At 39.9% G+C, this 25705-nt stretch overlaps 1 protein-coding gene across 1 annotated transcript in view; it reads left to right on the top strand.

The window, feature by feature from the left end:
- TMEM192 (transmembrane protein 192) overlaps nucleotides 1–25705 on the top strand; it is a 43377-nt gene that overhangs the window by 5144 nt on the left and 12528 nt on the right. Inside the window, exons 2-4 of the mRNA XM_075258069.1 lie at nucleotides 8476–8619; nucleotides 9325–9583; nucleotides 21939–22070. Of these exons, the coding sequence (XP_075114170.1) occupies nucleotides 8476–8619; nucleotides 9325–9583; nucleotides 21939–22070 (535 nt within the window). The remainder of the gene's footprint in view (nucleotides 1–8475; nucleotides 8620–9324; nucleotides 9584–21938; nucleotides 22071–25705) is intronic.

The raw sequence follows: 25705 nt of genomic DNA, 5'->3' as shown, positions 1-25705 counted from the left end.
AACAGGAGAAACATCTAATTTGACTACATATCCCAGCAGACTTATTTATATAATCCCAAGTAAATTCAGTTCTCTACAACTTCTAAACACTCCAGAATTACAAACAATTCATTGAGGTAAGTAGAAGCTCAAAATATATCAGCAGAGAAGGCAGAAGCCTTAAATAAGGGATCAAATCTATCCCCTGATCACCATAACAAAAATTTGTACACAAAAAAAAACATTGCAGGGCAGATATGTGAGCGACTTCTGATTTACTTAGACAGCTATCTAGCACCTTGTAACAAACAATGCCCCAGAAACACCACTTTAGTTGTTCAGAACTGCAATTTCTCTTTACCTGCGTATACATGTTTAGGGGAGTTCTGTGCCCTTTGTGTTAAGATAGTTCACATGTATTACCTACCCCTATGGGGCCTAATCCCATATCAGAAGGATCATCCGAATAACAATGACCAATAACAATGTACATGTACAAGGTAAAACTTTTTCACACAATAAATACCGATTGTTAACATTCATAGATTTATAGTATAAACCCATAACCAATATTTATATTACTTAAATAAGTCTAAAGCCCATGTGATATATTTGATACACACAAGCACCAATAAACACTGAGTACATAGTACATGTACATGTTATATCAAGTACATCTCATATTCACCAAAACACACATATATGCATTCAACATTGGAAAGAACTTTATGCCTCCCTTTTCATATCTACTTGTCACCACCCTTTGGGGTTATCAGCTCAATATCTTTATCTGCTCGCTGTGGAGACTGAAAATGTAACAATACAGACATGAACAAACAGAACATGTACACATGGCAGACACATGTAACTTGTACATATAACTCACACACATATGGGCCCATTCACTTCTCTGAACCTTCTATACAAACATGTAAACTTCACACTGGAGCTCCAGACAACACACATCCATTAAATCATAAAGAACTTGTCTGCACTAAAATCAAAATTTCTTATATATATATATTTTATACTGTGATATCACTTATTATCTCAGGATGGCCACATCTTAGTCTTCTTTTCCTACAAATAATCACAGAGTTAGTTATAATCCCAGCACAGCTAAATATTGAGGAGAAAACAAAACATATAAGTAGATACCTTCATATTCTCACCAATTTGTATATTACCGGTAAAATAAACATAATAATGATGATCTCAAATTTATGTCATTAGTTCAATCTCACAGACATTACCATGAAGAGAAATCTCAAACTGGGACAACCTTTCCTGAATAAAGGACACTATAGACATTCTAGAAATTCCTTAATTCTTATTGTTCTGACCCCTGATCAGGGACAGGCAGGCAGCTTCTAGACTGTCATTTGTTATTATCACTTTGCTTAGGACACCAGCAATCTCTGGCCAAGTGTCCTTGTTTTCCACAATTAAAACACTTACGAATTTCCCTCTATCCCTGTATTTGTCCTGCATAATCTAATCTCTATTGGTCCCAAAATTTACTATCTCCCCTGCTCTCTTAAGAATTTTTTTTTTTTTTTTTTTACTTGGGCGGCAACTTCTCTCTCTCCCATCCCTATTAGTTCATATGGGGTGTACCCTATCTCAGAGGATCCCTTCCCCATACTGGCTGGTAGCTAATCAGCCGTGAGCTTCCCACTCCTCTAGGGCAATTAAGACAATAGAGGGTCACTTTGACTTCTCCTAGTGGGAACTCCCAAACAGTCACTCTGTTATCCTTGAACTAATCTCTAATGTGCAAGTCTCTGGCTTAGTGTCCCTTTACCGAGACACCCCTGAATCTTTGCACTTTTACTTGCGCAGATTCTACTCAGTCCTTAGTGAAACAAGGACTTTTCAATCACTCAGTACTTCTACTCTAGGGATTAAAGATGGAGAATAACTTTCCCTTCTGTGCCGCCTTATACACTTTATAACAGATATAAATGGTGAACAGAATCAAACTTAAATAAACCGAAGAAAATGTACAAGGTCTCCCTATACAACTACAGCAAACATACCCTCTCGGTTCTTCCGCACTATATAATTGGCATCGATTCGATTATTAAGACATACAAGAACTCACCTCACTTATCAACACACAGGATCCGGGACACGTAGGAACTCAGATTAATTATTTGGTAAGATAAAAGCTTACCTTTTACAGCGCTGTTTTATTCATCTGAGGTCCTCCGGGCCCGCCTCCAAATCGGTTGGTAAGTGGATCAGTACACTATCGGCTGCATATCAAACGATCATCGATGCCCCACGTTGGGCGCCAGGTTCTGTTGGGGGGGGGGGGGCTCAAGACCCCCCTGGGTTATGTTTGTTGTTCTCATTGCAAAAAGAGGAAGTTACGAGCGCTTGGGTGACACACACAACAGACACAGTTGTCAGTTATTCAAGTGCCACACTTTATTGTTCAGCAGCACAGGTTTATAAAGGAAGCACAAATGCATACAGGTCACATGACCCGACATCTAAATATGGTCTCATGGATCCGGTAGCACGTAGCATATATTGTCACATACATATATATATATATCTTCAACTGAACATCTGCCAACTTATGTGACAGTTAGCAGAACATCCTAGATAAGCACAAAATGTTACATATACCACGGCACTGAGCATCAACGGTCACTTACACCACAACTTCCCGTATCTACAGTTTTTTAGAATGATAACAGACTATGTCTAACCACTGGCATGCAGCTATCTATAGATCAGCAGAATGAGTCTAACTGCTAACGTGCAGTCTGAGACTTGTGGTTTTGCTGTCCAACTGACTTTGTCTCTTAATAAAAGAGCAAGTTTATTTTAACCCTTACAACACTGTCGACTTTCCTGATCTGTGCCCCGGTTGAAGATCTATCGGTCCCGGTACAGTAGTTCTTCATATTCAGAAGGGCATTTCTGACACTCTGTCAGGAACGTCTTTCTGCACAGCAGCGCCTATAGCGCTGTTGTGTTGTGTGAGCGGGGAGGAACGCCCCCTCCCTCTGCTCACAGTGCTCGTCTATAGATGAGTATTATCAGGAGGGGAAGGGGCATTCCTCCCCGCTCACACAGTACAGTGCGATAAGTGATGCTGTGCAGAAGGACGTTCCTAACAGAGTGTCAGAAACGCCCTTCTGACTGTGAAGAGATACGATACCGATAGCTCTTCATTCATTCTGACTAGGAGTAAGGGATAGGTTTGGTCCTGAAACATGTCAGCCATTAGTGATTTTTTTTTTTTTTTTTTTTTTTTTTTTATCACTTTTGTATGTAATTTTTCTATAAATTTTTAAAATAATGGATTAAAAGCTACATTTTATAAAGAAGAAATTCAGAGTGCGGACCCCTTTTTCTTTTTGGGTGAAAATTATTGCCAAAAAAGGGGCAAACGATAAATAACCTCCACTGTCTATGAATAGGTCATATTTATATGGCTGATATTTTGATGGACTGTCAAAATATAGGTTATGCTTTATTCTTGTATGTTTTTATGGTTTCCTCTATACACTTAGGGCGGGTGCACACTTGTGCCCGGTCTCCACTTTCAGGTTTCCGTCTTCTGCCTGGGAAACTGGGCAGGAGACAGAAACCGGCAGTCAGATTTCAAACCCAGTCATTTTAATGGGTTTGCAAAGTGATCGATAGTGGTTTTTCCGCTAGCTGAAAAAAGAATGATCATGTCCATTCTTCAGGCGGATTCTGCCACAGGAAATCATTACAGGTCAATGGGAGGAAATACTGTGCAAGTGGCCATTTTCTTGTGGCCGGCGGGTATGCGCAGTTGGCTTTACCCGAGGCCTAGAAGTTTGAAGCCAACTCCTGGAAGAAGATGCGTCAAGACCCCGTTCCTGAAGAAGATGAACGCGGTGCTGGAGAGTTCTCTCGCAGCATTGGGGAGGCCCCCAGTGCCGTTTGAGCGTGGAGCCCGCCCCCAGTGCTGTGAGAGAACTCTTTTGCATACCGGCGAAAACTGGTATTTCAAGCGAACGGTGGCCCGGAGAAGACGTCTAAAGGTAGGAGACTAATAGCCTTTCTTAAGGCTATTCCTATGTGTCAACCAGAAAAAAAATGTGTTTAAATGATAGGATCCCTTTAAGGCGTTTCTTGTATGGCCTTGATTTTATTAGGATGTTTTCAGGCACCATATCTCATTAGAGAGAACCTATTTTAAAAACTAAACACCTGAAGGAAGTCAACTACAAGTGTTTTGACCATTTTGTCATATGCAGAAATTGCAAAACTTTTTTTTTTTTTCTAATAACACACCCAAAAAGGGGGTAGTATAAGAAACCACTCCCATCTGTTACACATTTTCTCCTGAATTGAGTATAATGTGTGATAAGTGGTTTCATGGCCACACATCAGGACCCTGAATGGAAGGGGCATAATCTAGCTTCTGTAGCACTGACTTTTGTTGGAATAGCTTTAGGGTGCCAAATTGCATTTGCAGAGACCCTAAAGTACCATGTCCGTGTTATGAAGTTTCAATCACCACACAAATGTGTGTGACCATAAAGGGAGACACCGCTTCCACACTCCCCTCTCACATTGACCTGCAAAGGAGTGAAGCAACACCAAATCTACCATCTGCCACTTATGGTAGTCAAGACACAGATATACCTAGACCACTCACATCTGTACCCTCTAGCACTCACTGGCAAACAAAAAGTTAACTAGTCTTAGGCCTCTTGCACACTAGTGTGGGAGCCACTGGCTGTGACTGAATGGAGGCCAGGGAAGCATGGCTGCAAAAGTGGAAAGGAATAGGACCTATCTGAGTTTTGTGTCCAGGACTGATGGCCTGCACATGGATCTGTGTTATATACGGTCATATGCATGGGCCGACAGAAATGAATTGGTCAGTGTACATTCTGGGAAAAAGCTGGATAGCACACTGACCTACCACATGGCTAAGTGCATTGGCCCTTATGCTAGTTTCACATTAGGGTCTGTTATTCTGGTCCATCAGAGGACCATAATAACAGATAAGAGGACTGCTAAAGTAGAAGTAACACAGGGAGCCAGGAAGACACCCCCCCCCCCCCCCCCATTATTGTTTCAAAACTGAAACTGGCGGGTGATAAAGTTCTGCGTGCAGGAATTTGCTTTGTGACAGTTTCCACAGAGAGTCCTGATCATCATCCTTTTTGGAGTACTTCTTACCCTGCCCATTTCAGAGCCGCCTACCTGTGACTGGGGCTGGTAACTAAATGTGTCTAATATGGAGAGAGATTTCATAATTTGTGTATATTCCATTGAAGATTAAATTATCTATTCTTCTGCAGATACATAATTTAGGAGGATTCATAATGTTGAAGATCCAGATGCTTGACACCACTGACTGTTGACCTGGCCTTGTTTTGGTACATGGATGGTTATAAAACATGAATTATGGCATCCATGCTTTTGAAGTATTGTGTGTGTGTTTATTTTATTTTTTTGTTCCATATCACAATTTTGGACTAGCCTGCTTCCACATTGAGCAGGTAGTCTGGTCTACAATCCGAAAACAAATGCCCTGATTGTTTTTAATTAACATTTTGCTTTAATTGATTACCTACATCCCTGTGTAATGGAATTGAAACGCATACACATGAGGCCGGGTTCACATGGGGTATTTTAAACCTGAGGCGGAGGCTGTGACTGGATGCCGGAGCAGTGCATCAGCTCATGATTAGGCCCAAAGAATGGGCCTAGTCGGGAGGAGGGAGTGTCTTCAGGCGGATTCGCCTTTCTGATAGTAGAGAGATTAACGGCACTGATATCTCCAGCAACAGGGCACATGCTGGGAAAGCAGACAGTGCGGTGAATACAGTCGACTTTCTAGTGGTTTATATAATACCGCATATCGTTGAGGATGTCAAAGGTCCTTTTTTAAAGCATCATAGATATCTAAATAAACAAGTAGGCTATAATAGTAAAAGTGCTTTATTTCTCTTGCAGCTTATTGTGTTGTGCTGTTTCTGAAATACATAATGGGACGAAGCTACAGGCTTAACAGCCATAAAACTCTTAAGAACACGTCTTTAACATGGTGCAACATGAATCGATGCACGTAAAAGTAATTTTTGGTTAGTGCCAGCTTGTTACAATCGTTTAGCGATTAACTACAAAAGCAATGGATACGAAGGAAATGCCGGTAACTCTTTCCCATGTGAAAATGCAAATAGTCTTACTGCTCCTTTTCACATTCACAGTGGTACAAGTATCTGAGGTGTAGGATTAAAAAGATGATGACGACATTAATCCCTAACAGGTCTTTTTTTTTTTTTTTTTTTTTTTTTTTTTCTTCGTTCAAAACTGTGTGTGTGTGTGGGGGGGGGGGGGTTAAAGGGGCTGTCCTGTAACAAGGATCCTATCTATACTGCTAGTTTATGTGGATTTAAGACTTTCCCTAAATATATTGCTTTATCAAAACTGCTTTGTTTGGCAGCTATCTTAATTTATTCACTTCATTGTTGACACTGCGTTTCTATGGCCACTGGGCTTATCTGCTCAAGTGACCTATCTGCCTGATCTCAGGGGGGGGGGGGGGGAGGGGCAGAGTGCTGCTTATGTTTGACAAGTAATGGAGCTCCTCAGATAGGGGAGGGGGGAGGTGAGATGCTCTGGGATTTCTTAACTCTATCTTCAGTTCTTCCTCTTATCAGCCGTTTTAATAGAATTTGGTTGATAAGGGCTCAGATCGGGAGTCCCGTACCTCTGTATGTAATGAAAGCTGACTCAAAACTAGCTTTGCTACATCAGCCTCTACATCAGCTTCATACTGTGTTAATGCATTTACAACCAATCCCTCATTACTGACTGCAAACATAGCAGATAGAAGAGCAAGTGAAACCCCGCCCACCAATGTGCCCAGAAAACCTGGAAGTAAAGAGAGCACAGAGCCTGAAGGTTTGTGAACAAGTTTTATAGGAATACCCCATTAAGGAGCCATGAAGAGCGCTAGGATCCGCATTAGAGCACAGGGCGCACCAGAATATAATTGTAGTTCCAATTTGGACATGTTCAAACTGAAAGAAACTGCTGGGTGAACCTCGAAATAAAAATTCATCCAAACTCTCTTTTATAGGGGCATGGCTGAAATAATCGCATTAATTATCATCCAGGTAAAATGCCGGTTAATTGCCATTTTGGTTTAGGTCCTAGTTGCCGAGCTCTTGGAGATTAGTACAATGCAATACAGTGTTCTTGACATTGGCTCTGTACAGTGGCACAATACAAGTTAATATATTACCTTGTTTTAGAATACATTGGAAATCTAATGTCTTTTGGGTTACCTGATGAGATTGCGTTTTCTGAAAACTAGTTTAAGCGGTTCGCTCTGGATTTAGCAAACTCATTTGAGGTCTGTAAAGGTCTCTGCAGTGCCAAAGGAACATTCTAGAGTCAGAATACATTATCCTCGGCGATCTAATCTGTACAAATGTTATCAGATGCATAACCGAAATAGGGTGACATTTTCTAAGTGTGTCTTGAATTGCTATTGCTTTATTCTTTGTCTCTTATTTTATTGCTCACATCCAGGGTTGCTGTGAATCATATACATGGATTATTTTTTTTCTCTGTCTCGGATGTGTAATTTTATACAATAAAAATGACTCCTTGTGGGTGAGGAGCTTGTTACTCTTGTGTTCACAGGTTACAGATGTGATACATTGCTGACACATTTGTATAGTTGAGCATTTTATTTTTTTATGTCTTGCATGTATATAACATGGTGGTTATGTCTTGTCATGTGTGTGTGTTTTGTTTTGTTTTTTGTTTTTTTTTTTTGCTCCTCCCTCCTTATTCTTAGAAGTGAAGTATTCTTTGCAAATATACAAATCAGGGAATTTATTAAATCCTAAAGGGGTTCACTTGTTAAGATTTTTGGCTTATCCTCATGATAGATCATCAACATTAGATCTCCGGGAGTCCAACATGGGGAAACAGGTTTTTTTTTTTTTGTTGTTTTTTGGGGTTTTTTTTTAATTGGACAAAAAGTCCTGCAGGTCCGACTTTGTGTCTGGCTAAAAGAAATGGTTTCCCCACGTACAGGCAGAAAACGCACATGGGTGGTCACCTTTGTAAACCCATTCAAGTGAATGGGTTTGAAAATAGACAGCCGGGTTTCTGTCTCCTGTCCAGTTTCTCAGGGTAGAAAATGGAAACTGGACGGATTGCCTAATCGGAGACTGGGGGTGGTGTGTATTCACCCACAACTGACTCAAAGGGTCAGTGTGTTTTTTTTTGTTGTTCTTGTTTGTTTTTTTAAAAACCGGCACCCATTGACTAATCCATCTAAAACAACAGATTCGGGTATCCACTGTCTAACCGTTTGGAATCCTTTTTTGTACCAAACTGGTTTTCTTTTAAAACTGTTTGCAATCGAATGGTCAAAAGATGGAGATGTGAACCAGCCTAAGAGGAGCATGTCACTGGCAGGTGGATACAGTCTGTTTTTGGTAATAATTTAATCCTTCTCTTGTGATGCAGAGTGGAGAGTTGACCCAGAGCGCCGATGATGACACTTTACTGGATGCCCCTCTTCTACCTTCAGAGAAGCCTCAAGCTGAGGTCCGGCCAAGGTTCCACCCTGTCTGTACAGTCAGCATTAGCATTATCCTTCTAATAATACAGGTAGATGATTACGGAGATACCAACTTTATATAGCTTTATCGCTTATGTTTTAACTAGTGATGATGAGCAATTAATCAAAATCGAGAGTTTATTGATCTAATCAATGTGAGCAACTTCATATCAATTATTTTGCATCCATGTAATTTTATCACGGTCAGTGTTTACACTGCCATTGGCTAAAAAAAATATGGCATGAACTGTACAGTATCCACAGGATTACTAATGTATGAATAACTGAAACCAAAGTTCAGTGGTATATAAATAAGGGTGTCTCATGTCTAAATTAGGTCATAATCACCCAGCCCTAGATTTGCATGGCATGTGGAATTATTTTTTATTTTCTCATGGACACATTACCTTTATTCGCCCACTAAAGGCAAACTTTACGGAAGGGGCAGGAATGGGTTTCGGCGCAGGATTTCACAGAAAGAAGCCAAAATCTGTTAGTGCATTACAATATATATTGTCACAAATGCGGCCCAAATATTATAAGTTGTTGACATTTGTCACTACACATTTTCATAGACTGGTATAGATGCCATCTTCTGGCTAAAGAGAGGTACTACAGGCAGTTAGTAAACTTAGAGAGCTTTTATCCAATCTATACACAAAGATATTCAGTATCACAATTTCCTCCTGGTTTGTGATAAGCTTTACCATTCTGAAGAATATTCCCCTTGTAAATGTTCTCTGTTCTCTTTTCAGGTGGTTTTTGTATCCCTGACGGGTGTAGCTGCGTTTTTCTGTGTGTTTAATGATCAAGAAGAAATCTGTGCGCAGTACATAGCGCCATTCAGTCTGATCAGTACTGTGGTCATTGCGAAAGTCATTCTGTGGTTGCTTCATGTGCTCTGTGAGCTCTTCATTCAACACCAGCAAAGCAAAGTGAGAAGCCGGGGCTACCTTAAATTGTACCATTCTACAAGACACCTCAAGTCTCTTCCCCTGATTACACATTCCACAGGTACTGTGCATAAACAATGAGTTAATAATGGGTTTTTATTTTTTTACTGTAGCTTGTGAGCCCCATATAGGGATCACAATGTACTTTTTTTTTTTTTTGTCCTATCAGTATGTCTTTGTACAGTCATGGCCAAAAGTTTTGAGAATGACACAAATCTTATATTTTCACATGATCTGCTGCCCTCTGTTTTTTATGTGTGTTTGTCAGATGTTTTTATCACATACAGAAATATAATTGCAATCATATTATGAGTAACAAAAGCTTATATTGACAGAATGAGTTAATGCAGCAAGTCAATATTTGTAGTGTTGACCCTTCTTCAGGACCTCTGCAATTCTCTCTGGCATGCTCTCAATCAACTTCTGGACCAAATCCTGCCTGATAGCAGTCCATTCTTGCACAATCAATGCTTGCATTTTGTCAGAATTTGTAGGTTTTTGTTTGTCCACCCATCTCTTGATGATTGACCACAAGTTCTCAATGGGATTAAGATCTGGGGAGTTTCCAGGCCATGGACCCAAAATCTCTGTTTTGTTCCCTGAGCCATTTAGTTATCACCTTTGCTTTATGGCAAGGTGCTCCATCATGCTGGAAAAGGCATTGTTGATCGCCAAACTGCTCTTGGACGGTTGGGAGAAGTTGATCTTGGAGGACATTCTGGTACCATTATTTATTCATGGGTGTGTTTCTAGGCAAGACTGTCAGAGAGCCGATTCTCTTGGCTGAGAAGCAACCCGACACATGAATGGTTTCAGGATGCTTTACAGTTGGCATGAGACAAGACTGGTGGTAGCGCTCACCTCGTCTTCTCCGAATAAGCTGTTTTCCAGATGTCCCAAACAATCGAAAAGGGGATTCATCAGAGAAAATGACTTTACCCCAGTCCTCAGCAGTCCACTCCCTGTACTTTTTGCAGAATATCAGCCTGTCCCTGATGTTTTTTCTGGAGAGAAGTGGCTTCTTTGCTGCCCTCCTTGAGACCAGGCCTTGCTCCAAGAGTCTCCGCCTCACAGTGCGTGCAGATGCACTCACACCTGCCTGCTGCCATTCCTCAGCAAGCTCTGCACTGCTGGTAGCCCGATCCCGCAGCTGAAACACTTTTAAGAGACGGTCCTGGAGCTTGCTGGTCTTTCTTGGGTGCCCTGGAGCCTTTTTGCCAACAATGGAACCTCTCTCCTTGAAGTTCTTGATGATGTGATAGATTGTTGACTGAGGTGCAATCTTTTTAGCTGCGATACTCTTCCCTGTTAGGCCATTTTTGTGCAGTGCAATGATGACTGCACGTGTTTCTTTAGAGATAACCATGGTTAACAGAAGAGAAACAATGATGTCAAGCACCAGCCTCCTTTTAAAGTGTCCAGTGGTGTCATTCTTACTTAATCATGACAGATTGATCTCCAGCCCTGTCCTCATCAACACCCACACCTGTGTTAATGGAGCAATCACTGAAACGATGTTAGCTGGTCCTTTTAAGGCAGGGCTGCAATGATGTTGAAATGTGTTTTGGGGGATAAAGTTCATTTTCTAGGCAAATATTGACTTTGCAAGTAATTGCTGTTAAGCTGATTACTCTTTATAACATTCTGGAGTATATGCAAATTGCCATTAGAAAAACTGAAGCAGTAGACTTTGTAAAAATTAAATTTTGTATCATTCTCAAAACTTTTGGCCATGACTGTAGACTAGGAGGAAATCCACGCAAACATGGAGAACATACAAACTCCTTGCAGATGTTGTTCCTGATGTTATTTAAAACTGTCTTTACCTGACCGTGTCTGGGTGTTCCTGTTCCTCAGACCTAACTTTGGAAGAGGAGAAGTCTTGATAATTCTTAGCCTAAGGCGCGGCCCCCCCTCCACCCCAGTGTCCTACAGCACAACACATCGCAGTTTTTACCCACAGTGCTTATCAGAGAAAGTTTGCAGAGATATTCCTCAGTTGACTTTCTGCTTCAATTCTGCCTATAGGGAAACTGCAAAAACCATATCTGTAAATATAATTGACATGCTATGATTTTTTTCAAAACCGCACCGCTTTTGGAAATTTTATTTTACCGCAGTGTGGGAACTGGATTCAGTAGAATCCCATCAACTATACAGTAACTGTAAGCCGCTGCAATTTTTTTTTTTTTTATGCCTTGGGCAATTTGTGGTGTTTATTCCATGTGGGACCCACACTTCAAACACTGTCCATCCAGCGCGTTATGGTCCTTCTGCTCAATGGGTTTCTTCCAGAGCTCCATTAAAGCTTCTAATTGGAGAGATCCAGGATAAGCCACCGGAGCAGAAGACCTGGGACGTGCCAGGAGGACACCAGAGCATCCGGGACAGGTGAGGTGTTTTTTTTTTTTTTTCTCTCACTGCTTACAGCTGATTTAAAAGTTAAAGGGGTTATCCAATTTTGCCTGGACAACCCCTTTAAAATTACAACTTAAGTGAAAAAGGAACAAGATTTACTCAACTTATAGCCTAAACTTTTGGAATTCAAAACGGCTAACCAGTCCTCATCCTTTTAGATACTTAGAAAAATGTATTAGGAATGTTAAATTACAGCTAGACTCTGCTTTAAGGTCCGTGCACACTGAGTTTTTTTGCCGAGGATTTTGATGCTTAATCCGCCTCAAAATCAGCCTCTATGTGCACTGACCCTTAATGAACCTCAACTCTCACTAATTCCCCTCCTGAGATTGCTTCCTCCTTCTGCTCCTTGCATCTCCCCTCTATCTCTTCCTCCAAGGTGACTTCTCCTTAGTGATGTTGTTATTTAAGGCTATTAGATGCTACCATTAATTTAAAAATGGAAAGGCCCCGGGACCTGATGGCTTTTCCTCACTCTTTCGTAAAAAATTGAAAAATATCCCCTCACCTCCTTTTAATATTCAAACACTTCCTCCAAGGAATGACGTTCCCCCCAGGACATGCTTAGTGCCTCTATCACAGTTATCCCCAAACCTGGGAAAGATTTCACCACCCCGGCTAATTATAGACAGATTTCACTCCAAAACTTAGATATACAATTATTCTCCACTATTCTCACCACATGTTTGAACAGCCTTCTACGGTCCCTAATTCATTCTGACCAGGTAGCCTCAACATGAGAAAGCTTTGGAATATTGTCCAATGGGCCAACTGCCACTGCAATCCCATATCACTACTGGCCTTAGGCATTGAGAAGGCCTATGATAGTCTCTATCTTGCTCACGTTCTAAAATTTATGGGAATGACTGGCCACTTTCTGAGGGTCCTTCGTGCTCGCTACCGTGATCACATTTTGTATCAAAAACTTCCTATTAATTCTTCAAAACCTGTCCGAATTCAATGTGGTACTTGACAGGGTTGCCTCCTGTCTCCCGCCCAGTTGGCCCTTGCTATAGAGCCATTGGCAATCGCTATATTCAGTCTCCCTCTGGTATTAAGGGGGTACGAATAGGTGATCGAGAATATAAAACTAACCTCTTTGCGGACGATATGCTACTATCACAAACCCACATATTACCTCCTTAACTTAACACCTTATCTCGATTTGCACAGTTATCAAGCCTTGATTATTCTAAATTGAAAATTCTTCATTTCAGTGTTCCTCCGGCCACCACTAAATTGATTACCTTGAATTTTGGCTTTCAAACTATAAATATTTGCCCATTATAGGTGTTCATAATATATGTTATTCATATTATCTATCTAGGTTTTAATCTCTGTATCTAGAGGCCCATTACAAATGGAACTATGCCACACTGATTCTGAAAATTATAAAAGGCCTCATAACGTGGCATTGTCCCACTCTTTCCTGGATAGTAAGAGTCAATTTGGACAAAATGGTCACCCTACCCTGCATTGCATATTTCTGTACTTTACCAACCCCAGGGACCTCTGCATCCTTAGAATCCCTTCAGAAAGCAATCTTTTGATTTTATTTGGACCTGTAAGTGACCACATATATCTAATATAAAGAAAATGTTTCATTGTACCGTGTTAGCCAGTGGGTAGGAAATATAAAAAAAACAAAAAAACTTGAGTCTTCAGTAGTTGATACCTTTTTTTAATGGCTAACTAATAATGATGGTAGATTACAACGTTTCGAAACTCCCGGCTTCTTCAGGTATATCTAAAAACAATTTCTGAAGGATGCATATTTATGTACGAGAGGGACACATAGGAATAGAATTCTAGGAGGGAGGGTAGAACAAGGTTACTGGGTATACAACGAAACAATTCATCAGCTTGTAATGTTCTTATTAGTTCAGAGTGTCTTTACGGCTGGCTGTCTCAGTTCAGTGATTTCTGTAGGATGCCATGAAGCCATGTGAGAGATTCATCCCTTTTTGAGAGTGTCAAACAAGGTCATAAACTTGTGCTCATAAATCCATTTTTTTCCTGGATTTAAAATTCACTCTTAAAACCAAAATTTTAATTCACATCGCCATACAATTAGAGAACAAAGAATGGACCTTCCTGTGTCAAAACATTTCAGCAGTAGGGATCATAATATCACCAATAATGTAAAAATGTTGCTGCACACACTGGATTTGCTAAGGGTATGGTAGGTTTATTTACATAAATTAATCGTTGTGCCATGGACATGTAGCAAAAAGGAAAACAATAGCTCAAATTAATGTTTCGGTCGTTGGACCTTCTACACCCCCTGCTTCCTGTACATAGGTCATATCTGATGAAGGTCCAACGACCGAAACGTTAATTTGATCTATTGTTTTCCTTTTTGCTTATTGCTACATGTCCATGGCACAACGATTGTTTAATTTATGTAAATAAACTTGCCATACTCAGCAAATCCAGTGTGTGCAGCAGCAGTTTTACATTATTTGCTTTTGGATCGAAGAATCCTTTCTGCTAGCACCACGCTATATATTATCCCTGAGTGTGCGGCACCATTGCTTTCTATGCATAATATCACCAATGACATGAAAATTTTGGTTTTGGTGATCACACCACTCTGTGTTGGTATTAGTTCTTTTCTCAGCAAAAGAATATGTACTGACATACTATTTAACCCCTGTGTCTTAATAAAAAGTATCAGAGAAAGGAAATGATATAACAACAATGTAAGTTTTCATTTTCATTCCTTATTGGTATGATACATCTCAATCAAACAGAAAAAGTTTAAGCAGTGCCATATATAGCCAGCTACTCCCAATCCTGCGTGGTGACCTTGGGGCGCTATCTTGTGGCAGCAACCCAAGCATTTGTTTATCTTGCACCTGTCGTAGATGCAGGCGCCATCTTATCATATAACATTATACCAGTTTCAGGCATAAGCAACTATATCTAGCATTCAACTTTTAAGGATAATTGTTTTTTTTTTTTTTCCATACAGTACATAATTATAAACTTCACAGTACCACTTATAAAGTCTGATCTCAACTTTTAGTGCTATTTCTTAATCCTCTTTTTCCTCCTGTTTGGTGGAGATGCTCTGTTTCGCTATGTTTTGCATCAAGCAATACTTTTGCTTTTACATATTCCTCACCCCCTTTGGAGGCATTCCGCACTGTACAGGTCTTTCATTTTCTACATTCCCTCACCCTGCTAAATCTGATGATCTCCCTAACCAGCTTCAAAAGACTTAAAGGGGTATTCCCACCTCACATACTCATCAGTCTTTACTGTTGTAAAATCTTCTTTCTTCCTGGTTTCTTGCATCATTTGGTGGGCGGGGTTTCACATGCAACCTGCCGTTTAGCTCCGCCCCCAAATTCATGTGTAGCTCTGCCCACCCATATTGGACTATGAAGTACAGGCAGCAGCAACTCCATTCTGTGTTACATACAGAGACTGCCTGTCTCTGCCATGAACACAAATGAGTTAACTAGCCTGATAACTGGGAGAACAGAAGAAATGAAAGCGGCTCCTCTCCCCTATCTGAGTGCAGGACCTGGGTCACGTGGTGTAGACACAGGAATAGCTAGAAACACAGGCTCGCTCCCCTCCACTTAGCCCCTACTCCCTCCCCCCTGAGAGCAGTAGATGCATCACTTGACTCATGAGCAGCTAAGTCAGGGCTGTGACCACAAAAAATTGAATAAAGTAAGATAGTGGACAAACAAAGCAGTTTTGCTGAAGCAGTGTATTTAGGAAAAATCCTAAATCCACATTAACAAGCAGTATAGATAGGATCCTTGTGATGGGACAACCCCTTTAATGCCCCTCTTCCTGATATCAAGCTTGACTTTATGGCAGCGTGAGAGAGAAATCTTGCATCTACCCTGACTCCTGCTCAGTGGATCGAATGTACTGCAAATCTATCAAAGGCAGCAGGCAGGTCGCCAACATGGAATCTTCTTTGAAAGTCCTTCATAGGACTTACCTAGTACCACAGAGAATGCATAGTTTTTTTTTTTTTTTTTTTCCCCTAGTTTCACCCCTGTGTTTGGGGTTATAACACCTTAGGCACCACATTCCATGTCTGGTGGACGCACCGTCGTGCCCGCCACTTTTGTATGTTATGTTTACTGTCTGCAACATTTCAATAAATAATTTTGCGACTGAAAAATGCAGCTTGCCAAAAAGAGCCCTCATATGGCTGTCGGTAGAACACTTTTATACATTTATAGCTATTGAAAAGTGATGCTGAGAAAAGTTGCTAGAACGTTTAAAGGCCTTAAAAAGCCTTGTCACTGGGGGTTAATCTTCCAGTGAGAGAACCCTAGACACTAGAGCCCTTTATCCACTGCATAGTGACTGCATCACCTTTTTACTTCCTGTAACATTTGTTACAAAGTTACATGTCAAAGCACTGTTACGTAAAGATGATCTGAACCAAGGCCATGTGGAAATTTGAAGAGAAAAAGTGGTTTAATACTCTACACAGACTAATTTTATAAAGATGCACTTTTCTAATTTTCCACTAGATGGCAGACAAGCTACACTGTAAGAGCTCATTTCTGCAACTCCTGCATCATAGGTTACACATGATATATGAGTAGATGAGCGAAAAAGACTCAAAAAAATGACGATTGCAAGATTTTAAGGCTATCAGGCATGGTATAACACAATATCTGAAGAATTACCTATTTTTATACAATCGGATATAAGAATTGACTTGTAAATGAGACAAGTGTTGTACAGCAGATGTCATTATATTAATCAGCCAAGCAGTAAGTATACGTTCAGCAGAACCAGTGTATGACCCCACTTCCATACCCAGCCACTTTTCAGTTTTGATCTTTATTTTTGACTCTCCACCTTCCAACACCATAACTCCCCCCTGTGACAAATTCTACTTCGTGACGCTACCATTTAATGTTTCATATGATTCACTGAGAAGCAAGAAAAATGTGTGAAAAACTGCGTTTGTGCAGCTGTCGTACAGGCTTTTATTTATTTAAAATTTTAATCCTATAAAAAATCCGAATCTTATTAGACACAATTTTTTTTTTCTTTTTTTAAATATATATTTCAGTCTATGGAGATGCATAACGCAGTTTGCGGGTCCAGATGTACTTTTTATTTATACCAATTTGGGGAATGTCTACTACTTTGATCGCTTTTTATGGAAGGCAAAATGGCGAAGAAAAAGACTATTTGGCTCTTTTGGTCTCCAATCCCCCCTCCCCCTTCCCGCTACAATGTTCATTGTATGAGAAATATATTTTACTGTTAACCGGGCCGAATTTGGACACAGGGATACATAATATGTATATATATTGTGTGTTTTTTGTTTTGTTTTTTGTTGTTGGTGGTGTGTGTTTTTATGTATACATTTTCTTTTTTCTGTAATATTTAGAACTTAGGGGTCTTGCTCCCCAGGGGATCTGATCGCTAATGCAATGTATTATAAAATTGGAGAATTTCTATTACAGATGGCATGGGAGTCTCTAAGGGCTCGTTCACATCTGCGCCCAGTCTCCGTTCATGCAGGTTTCCGTTTCCTGCACAAAACTGAGCAGGAGACAGAAACCTGCAGGACTCTCAAACCCATACATTTGAATGGGTTTGAAAGATGTCCAGCCGTGAGCGCCGGTGAGCTTTTTATGCTCTCCGCCGCGAAACCATTATTTTATTTTATTTTTTTTATTTTTTTATTTTTTTTTTTTAAATTGGACACAGTCGGACATGCAGTACTCTGTGTCCGGTTTTGAAAAAACAAACAAAAAAAAAACGGTTTTGTGGCGGAGAGCATAAAACGCTCACCGGCGCTCACGGCCAGACCCGGTCTGACAGTTTTCCGTCTTCTGCATGCAGAAGACGGAAAGCTGAGGACGGACTCCGGGCGCGAGTGTGAACCTAGCGTAATAGTACTGTTACGTCAGATATTATAAAGGGGTTATCAGTAAAAATACAAACTTAAATCTGGTTTCAAATTGAAAAACCCAGTTTGGATCAATGTGGCCATAATTCTCATTTCCATGAATATTGGTGAAGTTTGCTCCTCCCCCAAATTAATTTCGGGTGCTATTATACTTTAGGGCAGGGGTCGGCAACCCCTGGACAGAAAAACCTACATGTCGGGTTTTGCTGTACGCTTGAAAAGTCGGACATCTTTGTGAACGGACACTTAAGGACACCCACAAACAGTAAACGAACGCACCCGATGTCCATTTAAATCAATGCAAAATGTCACAGACACAGCTAGTGTCCGATACTAATATCCGCACAAGATTTTGAACGGACATTAGCAGCGGACACTAGCTGTCGGACACAGACGGTAGTGTGAACGCTCCCTTACAGAAAACTGAAGTTACTAACGGCCAAGGACTGGATGGAGCATACAGGTACATTGTGTGTCAGCTCTTTACAGGCATGACCTTACTCTGCTCCCAGTCACATACATTACCACTAATTGTGGGTTACGCATGTACTTGCATTGCTTCTAAAGGAAAAGAACATGTGTATCCAGGCAAATAGTGGTAAGCGCATGTGGCTGGGAGTGCAGTATGACAGCACCCCTGTGCTATATGACTTTAGTGTAGGTGTCGTCGGCTTTACAATTATTGCCCGGCACTCCGTGGACCTCATCTTTGATTTTTTTAATTTAAATCGGCACGCCGAACAGAAAAGGTTGCCTACCCCTGCTTTAGGGTCTCCTCAGAATATAAGTGGAGGCGAAAATGACAAACCGTTTCCACCCATGGTCAGTGACTGGAGATATACCCACTCACTGTATACCAGTTCTGGGGGTCATTCTTTCATCTTATACACTGTCCACACACTTGACCCAGATGCAATCATAAAAGTGACTACCTACTGAGGTGATATCCTGTGGATAGGCTATCTGTATCAAAAATCAGTTTGCGGCTGGAAAACTCCTTTAGCTAAGGCCCCACGGAATGGTCCACGGTGGGAACGCATGGCGGTTCTTCCCGCAGCGCTTTAAACAAAGTTCACAGAGTTTTCCTCCGAGGACTTTACCATTATATCTATGGGGAAGCCGCCGTAGTTTCCGTAGATATAATTGATATGCTCAGCATGTCCACGCTGCAATTTTAAACGCAAGGTGGGCATGGGATTTGCATGAATCCCATCCACTTTGCAGTTACCGTAAAAACGCCACAACTCAAATCGTGCATTTTCGGCCTTAAAATAGGGATTTAATTATATACTTTTTTGCCCCCAGTAATAACAACCCCCTTTTTGCTCATATGCAATACAAATGACCAGCTTTGTATCGCCTTATGAGTTATTTTACTGCCTCCTTATAAATCAATCCCCCTTACTAATAATAGTTCCTTCTTATAATTAATACTGCCCACCCCCCTTTATCAGTAATAGTTCCTTCTTATAAATAAGTTACCTAGCCTCATTAATAATAGTCCTTCCTTATCAAAAGGATTATGTCATTAGAATCCTTTAACTAAGTACACGTAGGAATAACATTAAGAAACGATATTCTTCTATTACCTTTCATTATTCTGATCCATGCCACTGTTCCTGAGAAATTTCTTCTTCTATATGTAAATAAGTTTTCAGACAGCACTGGGGGGTGTCCGAAAACTCTCCAGTGACGCCTCGGTGGTCTTTTCCGCCTCTTCTCTCGCACTCCCATCACGTCTTCTTCCAAAAGCACCGACTGCTCATGTTTGTCAGACATTTTCCTGTCACCTCTCCCATTTGACCACAGGAAAATGGCCGACAGACATGCGCTATCAGCAATTTTGGTCGAAGACATTATCTTTTTGAGTCAGATTGAGATTCTTTGTAATGTTTACGTGTTATAGTTTTCTGGATAAGTGGGTTATACAAAAAATTGATTAAAAAAAAAAATCCTGGGATTGGTCCTACATTTATATTTTTACTGTGGGTCTGAGTACTGAAAGGAATGTTACTTTTACGATTTCTTGCAATGTGTCTAAACTTCCATTTAGCTGCAGTGTTTTATGATGCAGTATCTTGCTGTATTGGATATCTTATCTGTCAATGATGTCCTCAAGTCCAATCTAGTGAATCTATACGGCAGATCTTTAACAGTATATTGGAATTGCTTTTGGGTGTTTGTTTCTGGGCAAGTTAAAACATTTGATAAATCTTTAGATCTGGAAAGACTAGATAAAGTTAATGCATATCAGTGTCGTCTTTATATAGTTAAAAGGGTTTTCCCGTTGAACATAAACTAATTACAATTGAACCCCTTCCTGCTGGTCACACTTCTCGACTTTCATTTTGACTCCCTGCCTTCCAAACCTTTTTTTTTTTTTTTTTTTTTTCCATTCCCATGAACATAATCATATCTATATTTGTAGTTAAAAGTTAATAATTTTTGCAAATATAAGTATTTAAAAATTCTGCAGTGTTTTAAAGATTTTCTCTAAGCATCTTAGTGGTGACCTCTGTTGTCTTGATTGGTTGCCAATGGATACGACCACAAATGCAGAAATTTTCTCTGGTTTTGGACTAGTCAGGTACCCAGCTATGATTTCCTTTTATTATAGCAGAGACACTACATGTATCTGAAGATATCCCGGCCACAATAAAGAAACCATGGCTGATTTTCTGACCTTAGAAAGGTCCTGCATTCATCGTGTCCACTGATAACAATTTGCAACCACAAGATATTTAGAGAAAATGTTTAAATTTCTGCAAAATGTTTCATTACTTCTCAGGAGAAAAGAACAAAAACAGGAGGGCACTCACCACATGGCAAAATATCTTCTTAAAAACACAATCCTTTATTTCAAGTGCATTAAAAACCTCTCCTGGAAGGGAGCGATCGCATCGTAGTCAAAGAGGTAACAGCCATTTTGCGCTTTCTCAAGCCTTGTGTGCAATACAACGTGCATGAGGTTACAGGTTTAAATGCAACAGGTCTTAATCAGGTTTAATTTGATAGCTATGGTGCAAAACTACTCATAACCAATCAGAATTAGCAGTATTAGCCTCATTCAGATTGGTTATGTGGTGAGTGCCCTTCCGTTTTTTTTTTTTTTTCTTCCTGCTATGTTTCCTTATACTTTGGGTTACTGAGCACCACCACACTAGTGGCAAAGACAATTGTCAAGTCCCATATTAAGGTTTGATATATTAGAGATAATGGTGAACTTTTGGTTCGGGAATTAGCAGAGCCACCTTTTTCTACTTTTTTTTGCACTTTTTGTCGTTTAATTACTTCTATTTACAAAAATGTTTAACTTTTTTTATCTACAAATTTTATAAATTCTGTTTGTAGGAATACCCCTTTAATGTTTGCAGGACAAATTGTTCTTCATAATCGTACCATTTATTAGTCTGTAGAATGTGCTAGAAAAAAAAAATCTGGGTGGAATTGGAGAAGTGCATTTGTTTGACTTTCTTACAGGCTTTATTTTTCTATAGTGTTTACTCTGCAGCTAAAATATGTCAAAATTTAAAACCTTGCAAAAAATTTTTTTCTTAAAAGTCGCTGTATTCTGACCCCCCATATTTTTCTTTTACTTCCATTCAATGTAATGCTTATGATCAGAGTGAACTCTGATCGTTTGCATTAGCTCCAGGTCTCCACTGTACGGTACATCTGTAAAGACCGTGTACTATTACTATTTTTGCAAATATAACTAATAAAAAAAATTTAAAGATCCAATTTAAAGATTATCTTGAATAAAATTCATAATATATTGCAGAATTTCTGTAGAATCTATAGTTCCAACACATCTGCTTTGTTGTATTCCAGACATACTACTCAGATGTACTTTGCAATACTCCACATGCTGGGTGGAATAACGTTTTTAAGTCTTGAACAAGGACCACATGCTATGATATATGCTAGAAGCATCCTATACATAAGGAAAACCTATAACATATTCTAAATGGACTGGCTCACCAACTGTGAATGAAAAGATGACTTCTGTTTTTTGCATTCAATGAAGCGGTGTTTCTATTTTGTCTTTTTCCCTATAAGCATTGTACTTATCTTTATACCTTTCTCTTAGGCAATGCGGCTATACTTCTGATAATCTCTGCTATGGATACCTTTGGTTACAAGCATTTCTATTTCTATCTCATCCTGGGTGTTCTTATACTGGAGTTGATCCTATCTGTGATATTCCTCCTGCTATATACAGGTGAGCATGTCCGCTACAAACAATCTGTTAAAGTCCTCTTTATTGCAGCTGCATAACCTTACACGTTAAAAAAACGCGTTGTAGACCAACTCCAAAGTGATCTTACTCTGACATCTGCTCTTTTCTCTTGTTGAGACTACATTTTTGTGAAAAGAAATTTTTGGGGAAAAGGGAAACAGGAAATGTTAACTATTGAAAGTAGATCATTAAGGCTTCCATGTTTGCTTGGAACTCCAAATATCTAAAAGCGGGCAGGGAAGGAATGCAGGAGGAATTTGCATCCACTGGAGGCATTTATGAGGCTGGACCCTATAGTTTGAGAGATGACTGCAGATGGTGGAACTGATCAAACGCACTTTTTTTGTATATTCAACTTTGAGATATTTTAACCTTTTATTTTGACCGCTGGTCTCGTTTTACCCAGAGACTTTATCTATTCGACAGGGCCTCGGCCTTTTTCACTATTTCAGGAATGAGAAGTGTTTCCCCCCTCCTGATCAGTGTTTCTTTGATGTAGGTTTATGTCCTCTCAGGGCTGTTATCTGTAGAGATGAAGATTTCTTCTATTACCTGCTAAGTGTGTGTCCCTCAGGCTTATTTAAATGGGCCAGAAGCAAGCTCTGCGCAAAGTTGTTGACAGATCCAGTGCCATGCTTCTATAGTACACCGAATCCCTCACCCTCTGATTTACAGTCCCGACTCCCATTAACTAGTTACTTAATATAGACTTGCTAAAATTAAAGTGTATGAATTCTTTTGATTAATCTCCTAAAATTTGTAGATTAGTAATCTACTTCAAAAGGTCACTATTGGGTAGGGAGTAATTTAATATTGTTGCCTACAGTAAAAGGCAAAGTTCTCGGCATACTGCACTTACAGAGCACTGATAAAAAGCATCCCACAAGTAACCTGTAATAGTCCTTCATCATCCAATACTATTTTAAGTGACAGGCCTAAATCTGTATCCTTGTTGTTGTATATGTTTGGCACCTGTTTTTTTATTATACATGGTAGTGATAATCCTACGTGCATAATATTTGCGGAAAAGGTCCTTTTTCTGTTTGAAGCTGCCAAGTGATGGACAGGTCAGTGTTCTCCGCAGTCATATTCAGTCTCTGTCTATTCGCTGTATTTGCTAATTTATTTTTTTTCCAGCTATTTGAGCAATTAACAAGATCAAAGGATATTTTCTCAGTCTAGATCAAACACTTTGGTTGGGGAATGTAATGTCTAGTGGGAATATAGCCAGGACTCGGATATACTATTCCATTTTTTTTTTTTATATATATTTAATTTACAGTGTTGACCAAAAGTATTGGCACCCCTGCAATTCTGTCAGATAATACTCAGTGTCTTCCAGAAAATGATTGCAAGCACAAACTCTTTGGTATTAATATCTTTATTTATTTTGCTTGCAATGAAAAAACACAAAAGAGAATGAAAAATAAGTCAAATCATTGATCATTTTACACAAAACTCCAAAAATGGGCCGGACAAAAGTATTGGCACCCTCAGCCTAATACTTGGTAGCACAACCTTTAGACAAAATAACTGCGAGCAACCGCTTCCGGTAACCATCAATGAGTTTCTTACAATGCTCTGCTGGAATTTTAGACCATTCTTCTTTGGCAAACTGCTCCAGGTCCCTGAGATGTGAAGGGGGCCTTCTCCAAACTGCCATCAAGAGATCTCTCCACAGGTGTTCTATGGGATTCAGGTCTGGACTCATTGCTGGCCACTTTAGAAGTCTCCAGAGCTTTCTCTCAAACCATTTTCTAGTGCTTTTTGAAGTGTGTTTTGGGTCATTGTCCTGCTGGAAGACCCATGACCTCTGAGGGAGACCCAGCTTTCTAACACTGGGCCCTACATTATGCTGCAAAATTTGTTGGTAGTCTTCAGACTTCATAATGCCATGCACACGGTCAAGCAGTCCAGTGCCAGAGGCAGCAAAGCAACCCGAAAACATCAGGGAACCTCTGCCATGTTTGACTGTAGGGACTGTGTTCTTTTCTTTGAAGGCCTCCTTTTTTTTTTTCTTTTTTTTTTTCTTCCCCCCTGTAAACTCTATGTTGATGCCTTTTACCAAAAAGCTCTACTTTTGTCTCATCTGACCAGAGAACATTCTTCCAAAACGTTTTTGACTTTCTCACATACTACATTAATTGAGTTTATTATGGATCATATTCATTGGTTTAGGTAGGTCATATTTATTTTTTTATTGTATTAGCACTTTATGATTATTTATAGCGTTTATTGACCTTTTTTTAATGTTTAGAAAAAGAAAACTTACAAAATATATATATTTTTTATTGCATTTAATGGCACCTATTTAGAATATGGAAGAACAAAAGGACGGCGCTCTCAGGTCCAAAGGAATTTATTCTTTTTGAATAAATTCCTTTGGACCTGAGAGCGCCGTCCTTTTGTTCTTCCATTGGTGCATCCTCCTGGTTTTTGACCAGTGTTATAGAGACGTGCTGCCACTCTCACTCTGACGAAGCCTAATATTGCTGAAAACGGAGTTGTGAACGGAGTCACAACCCGATCAGGTGAGAGGCCACCAGGTCCTGAGTTCTTTTCATAAACACCAGATAATTCATCTATATATTTATAATAGACCATCTACACTATGTGTGCTCGGTGTCTCTCTATTCTCTATTTAGAATATGGTCTTAACAGCAAATTTGATGTTGCTTATGTATTTACCTCCCTAAAATATTAATTTGTAATGTGTATTAACCTACCATACAGTTTCTTATGAGGCACGTTCAGGAATGCTGTAACGGCCCTAACTCCAGAGCTGCTTGGGTTAGCGCAGTGATCTTGGATCAGCAATGTTGGCTTTAAAATAAGACTAGGATCATGTTTGCAGCCCACATAGATTTAGAGATATTGTTGGTTAAAGCAGAGCTGCATATATAATGGCACTTTCATTTTAATCAGTGTAAAGGGAAACATGTGAAGCTGCAGAGAGGAGAAAATGATTTTATTATTCTCCTGTCCCTTCAGATAACCCCAGGGCAGAGGGTGTTCTATGGACTCTTGTTCATGATAGCATTCTCCCCCCCCCCCCCCCCCCATTATCAATCAAAAGCATATCTGCCATTTAAACCCTTACATGCTGCGGTTAATGCTGGGTCCAGTGGAGATCAGAGTACAGTGCACAGTCAGTTGCAAAGAAGTAAATCGAGCAGTGGCAAATATCAAATCAAAGTCACAAATGGATAACAGTGGTTGAGAGCTGAGACCTGGTTTGAAACCTTCCTGGACACCTGATGTATCGGTATGCCAAATTTGAAGATTGGTTCAGTTGTTTTTTCGCACATAAAGAACAGACAGTCAGACAGAAACACATTTTTATATATAGAAGATAAGAGATGTAGGTAATTATTAGAAGGTTTTTATATGGTTTAAACAGGACTGTCTCTCAATAAGGCCTTGCTATCTAATCTCTGTATCATCCTCTTGACCTGGCAATTCTCAAACAAGGCCTCAACCAAGGACTCCTAAAGATGGTTGGGCAAGGCGATCCGAGAGTCATCAGAGGGCCTTCTGTGAGGCATGCACTTCTACAGGAGATTCTGATTTGTTCTGTTTCAATGACACTGATCAGGGTAGGACTTGCTCTATAATCA

This window comes from Leptodactylus fuscus, chromosome 1 (assembly GCF_031893055.1).
Source record: "Leptodactylus fuscus isolate aLepFus1 chromosome 1, aLepFus1.hap2, whole genome shotgun sequence".
Lineage (NCBI taxonomy): Eukaryota > Metazoa > Chordata > Amphibia > Anura > Leptodactylidae > Leptodactylus > Leptodactylus fuscus.
Note: the sequence above shows the minus strand (reverse complement) of the source record. Positions and strands in the feature narration are given on the sequence as shown.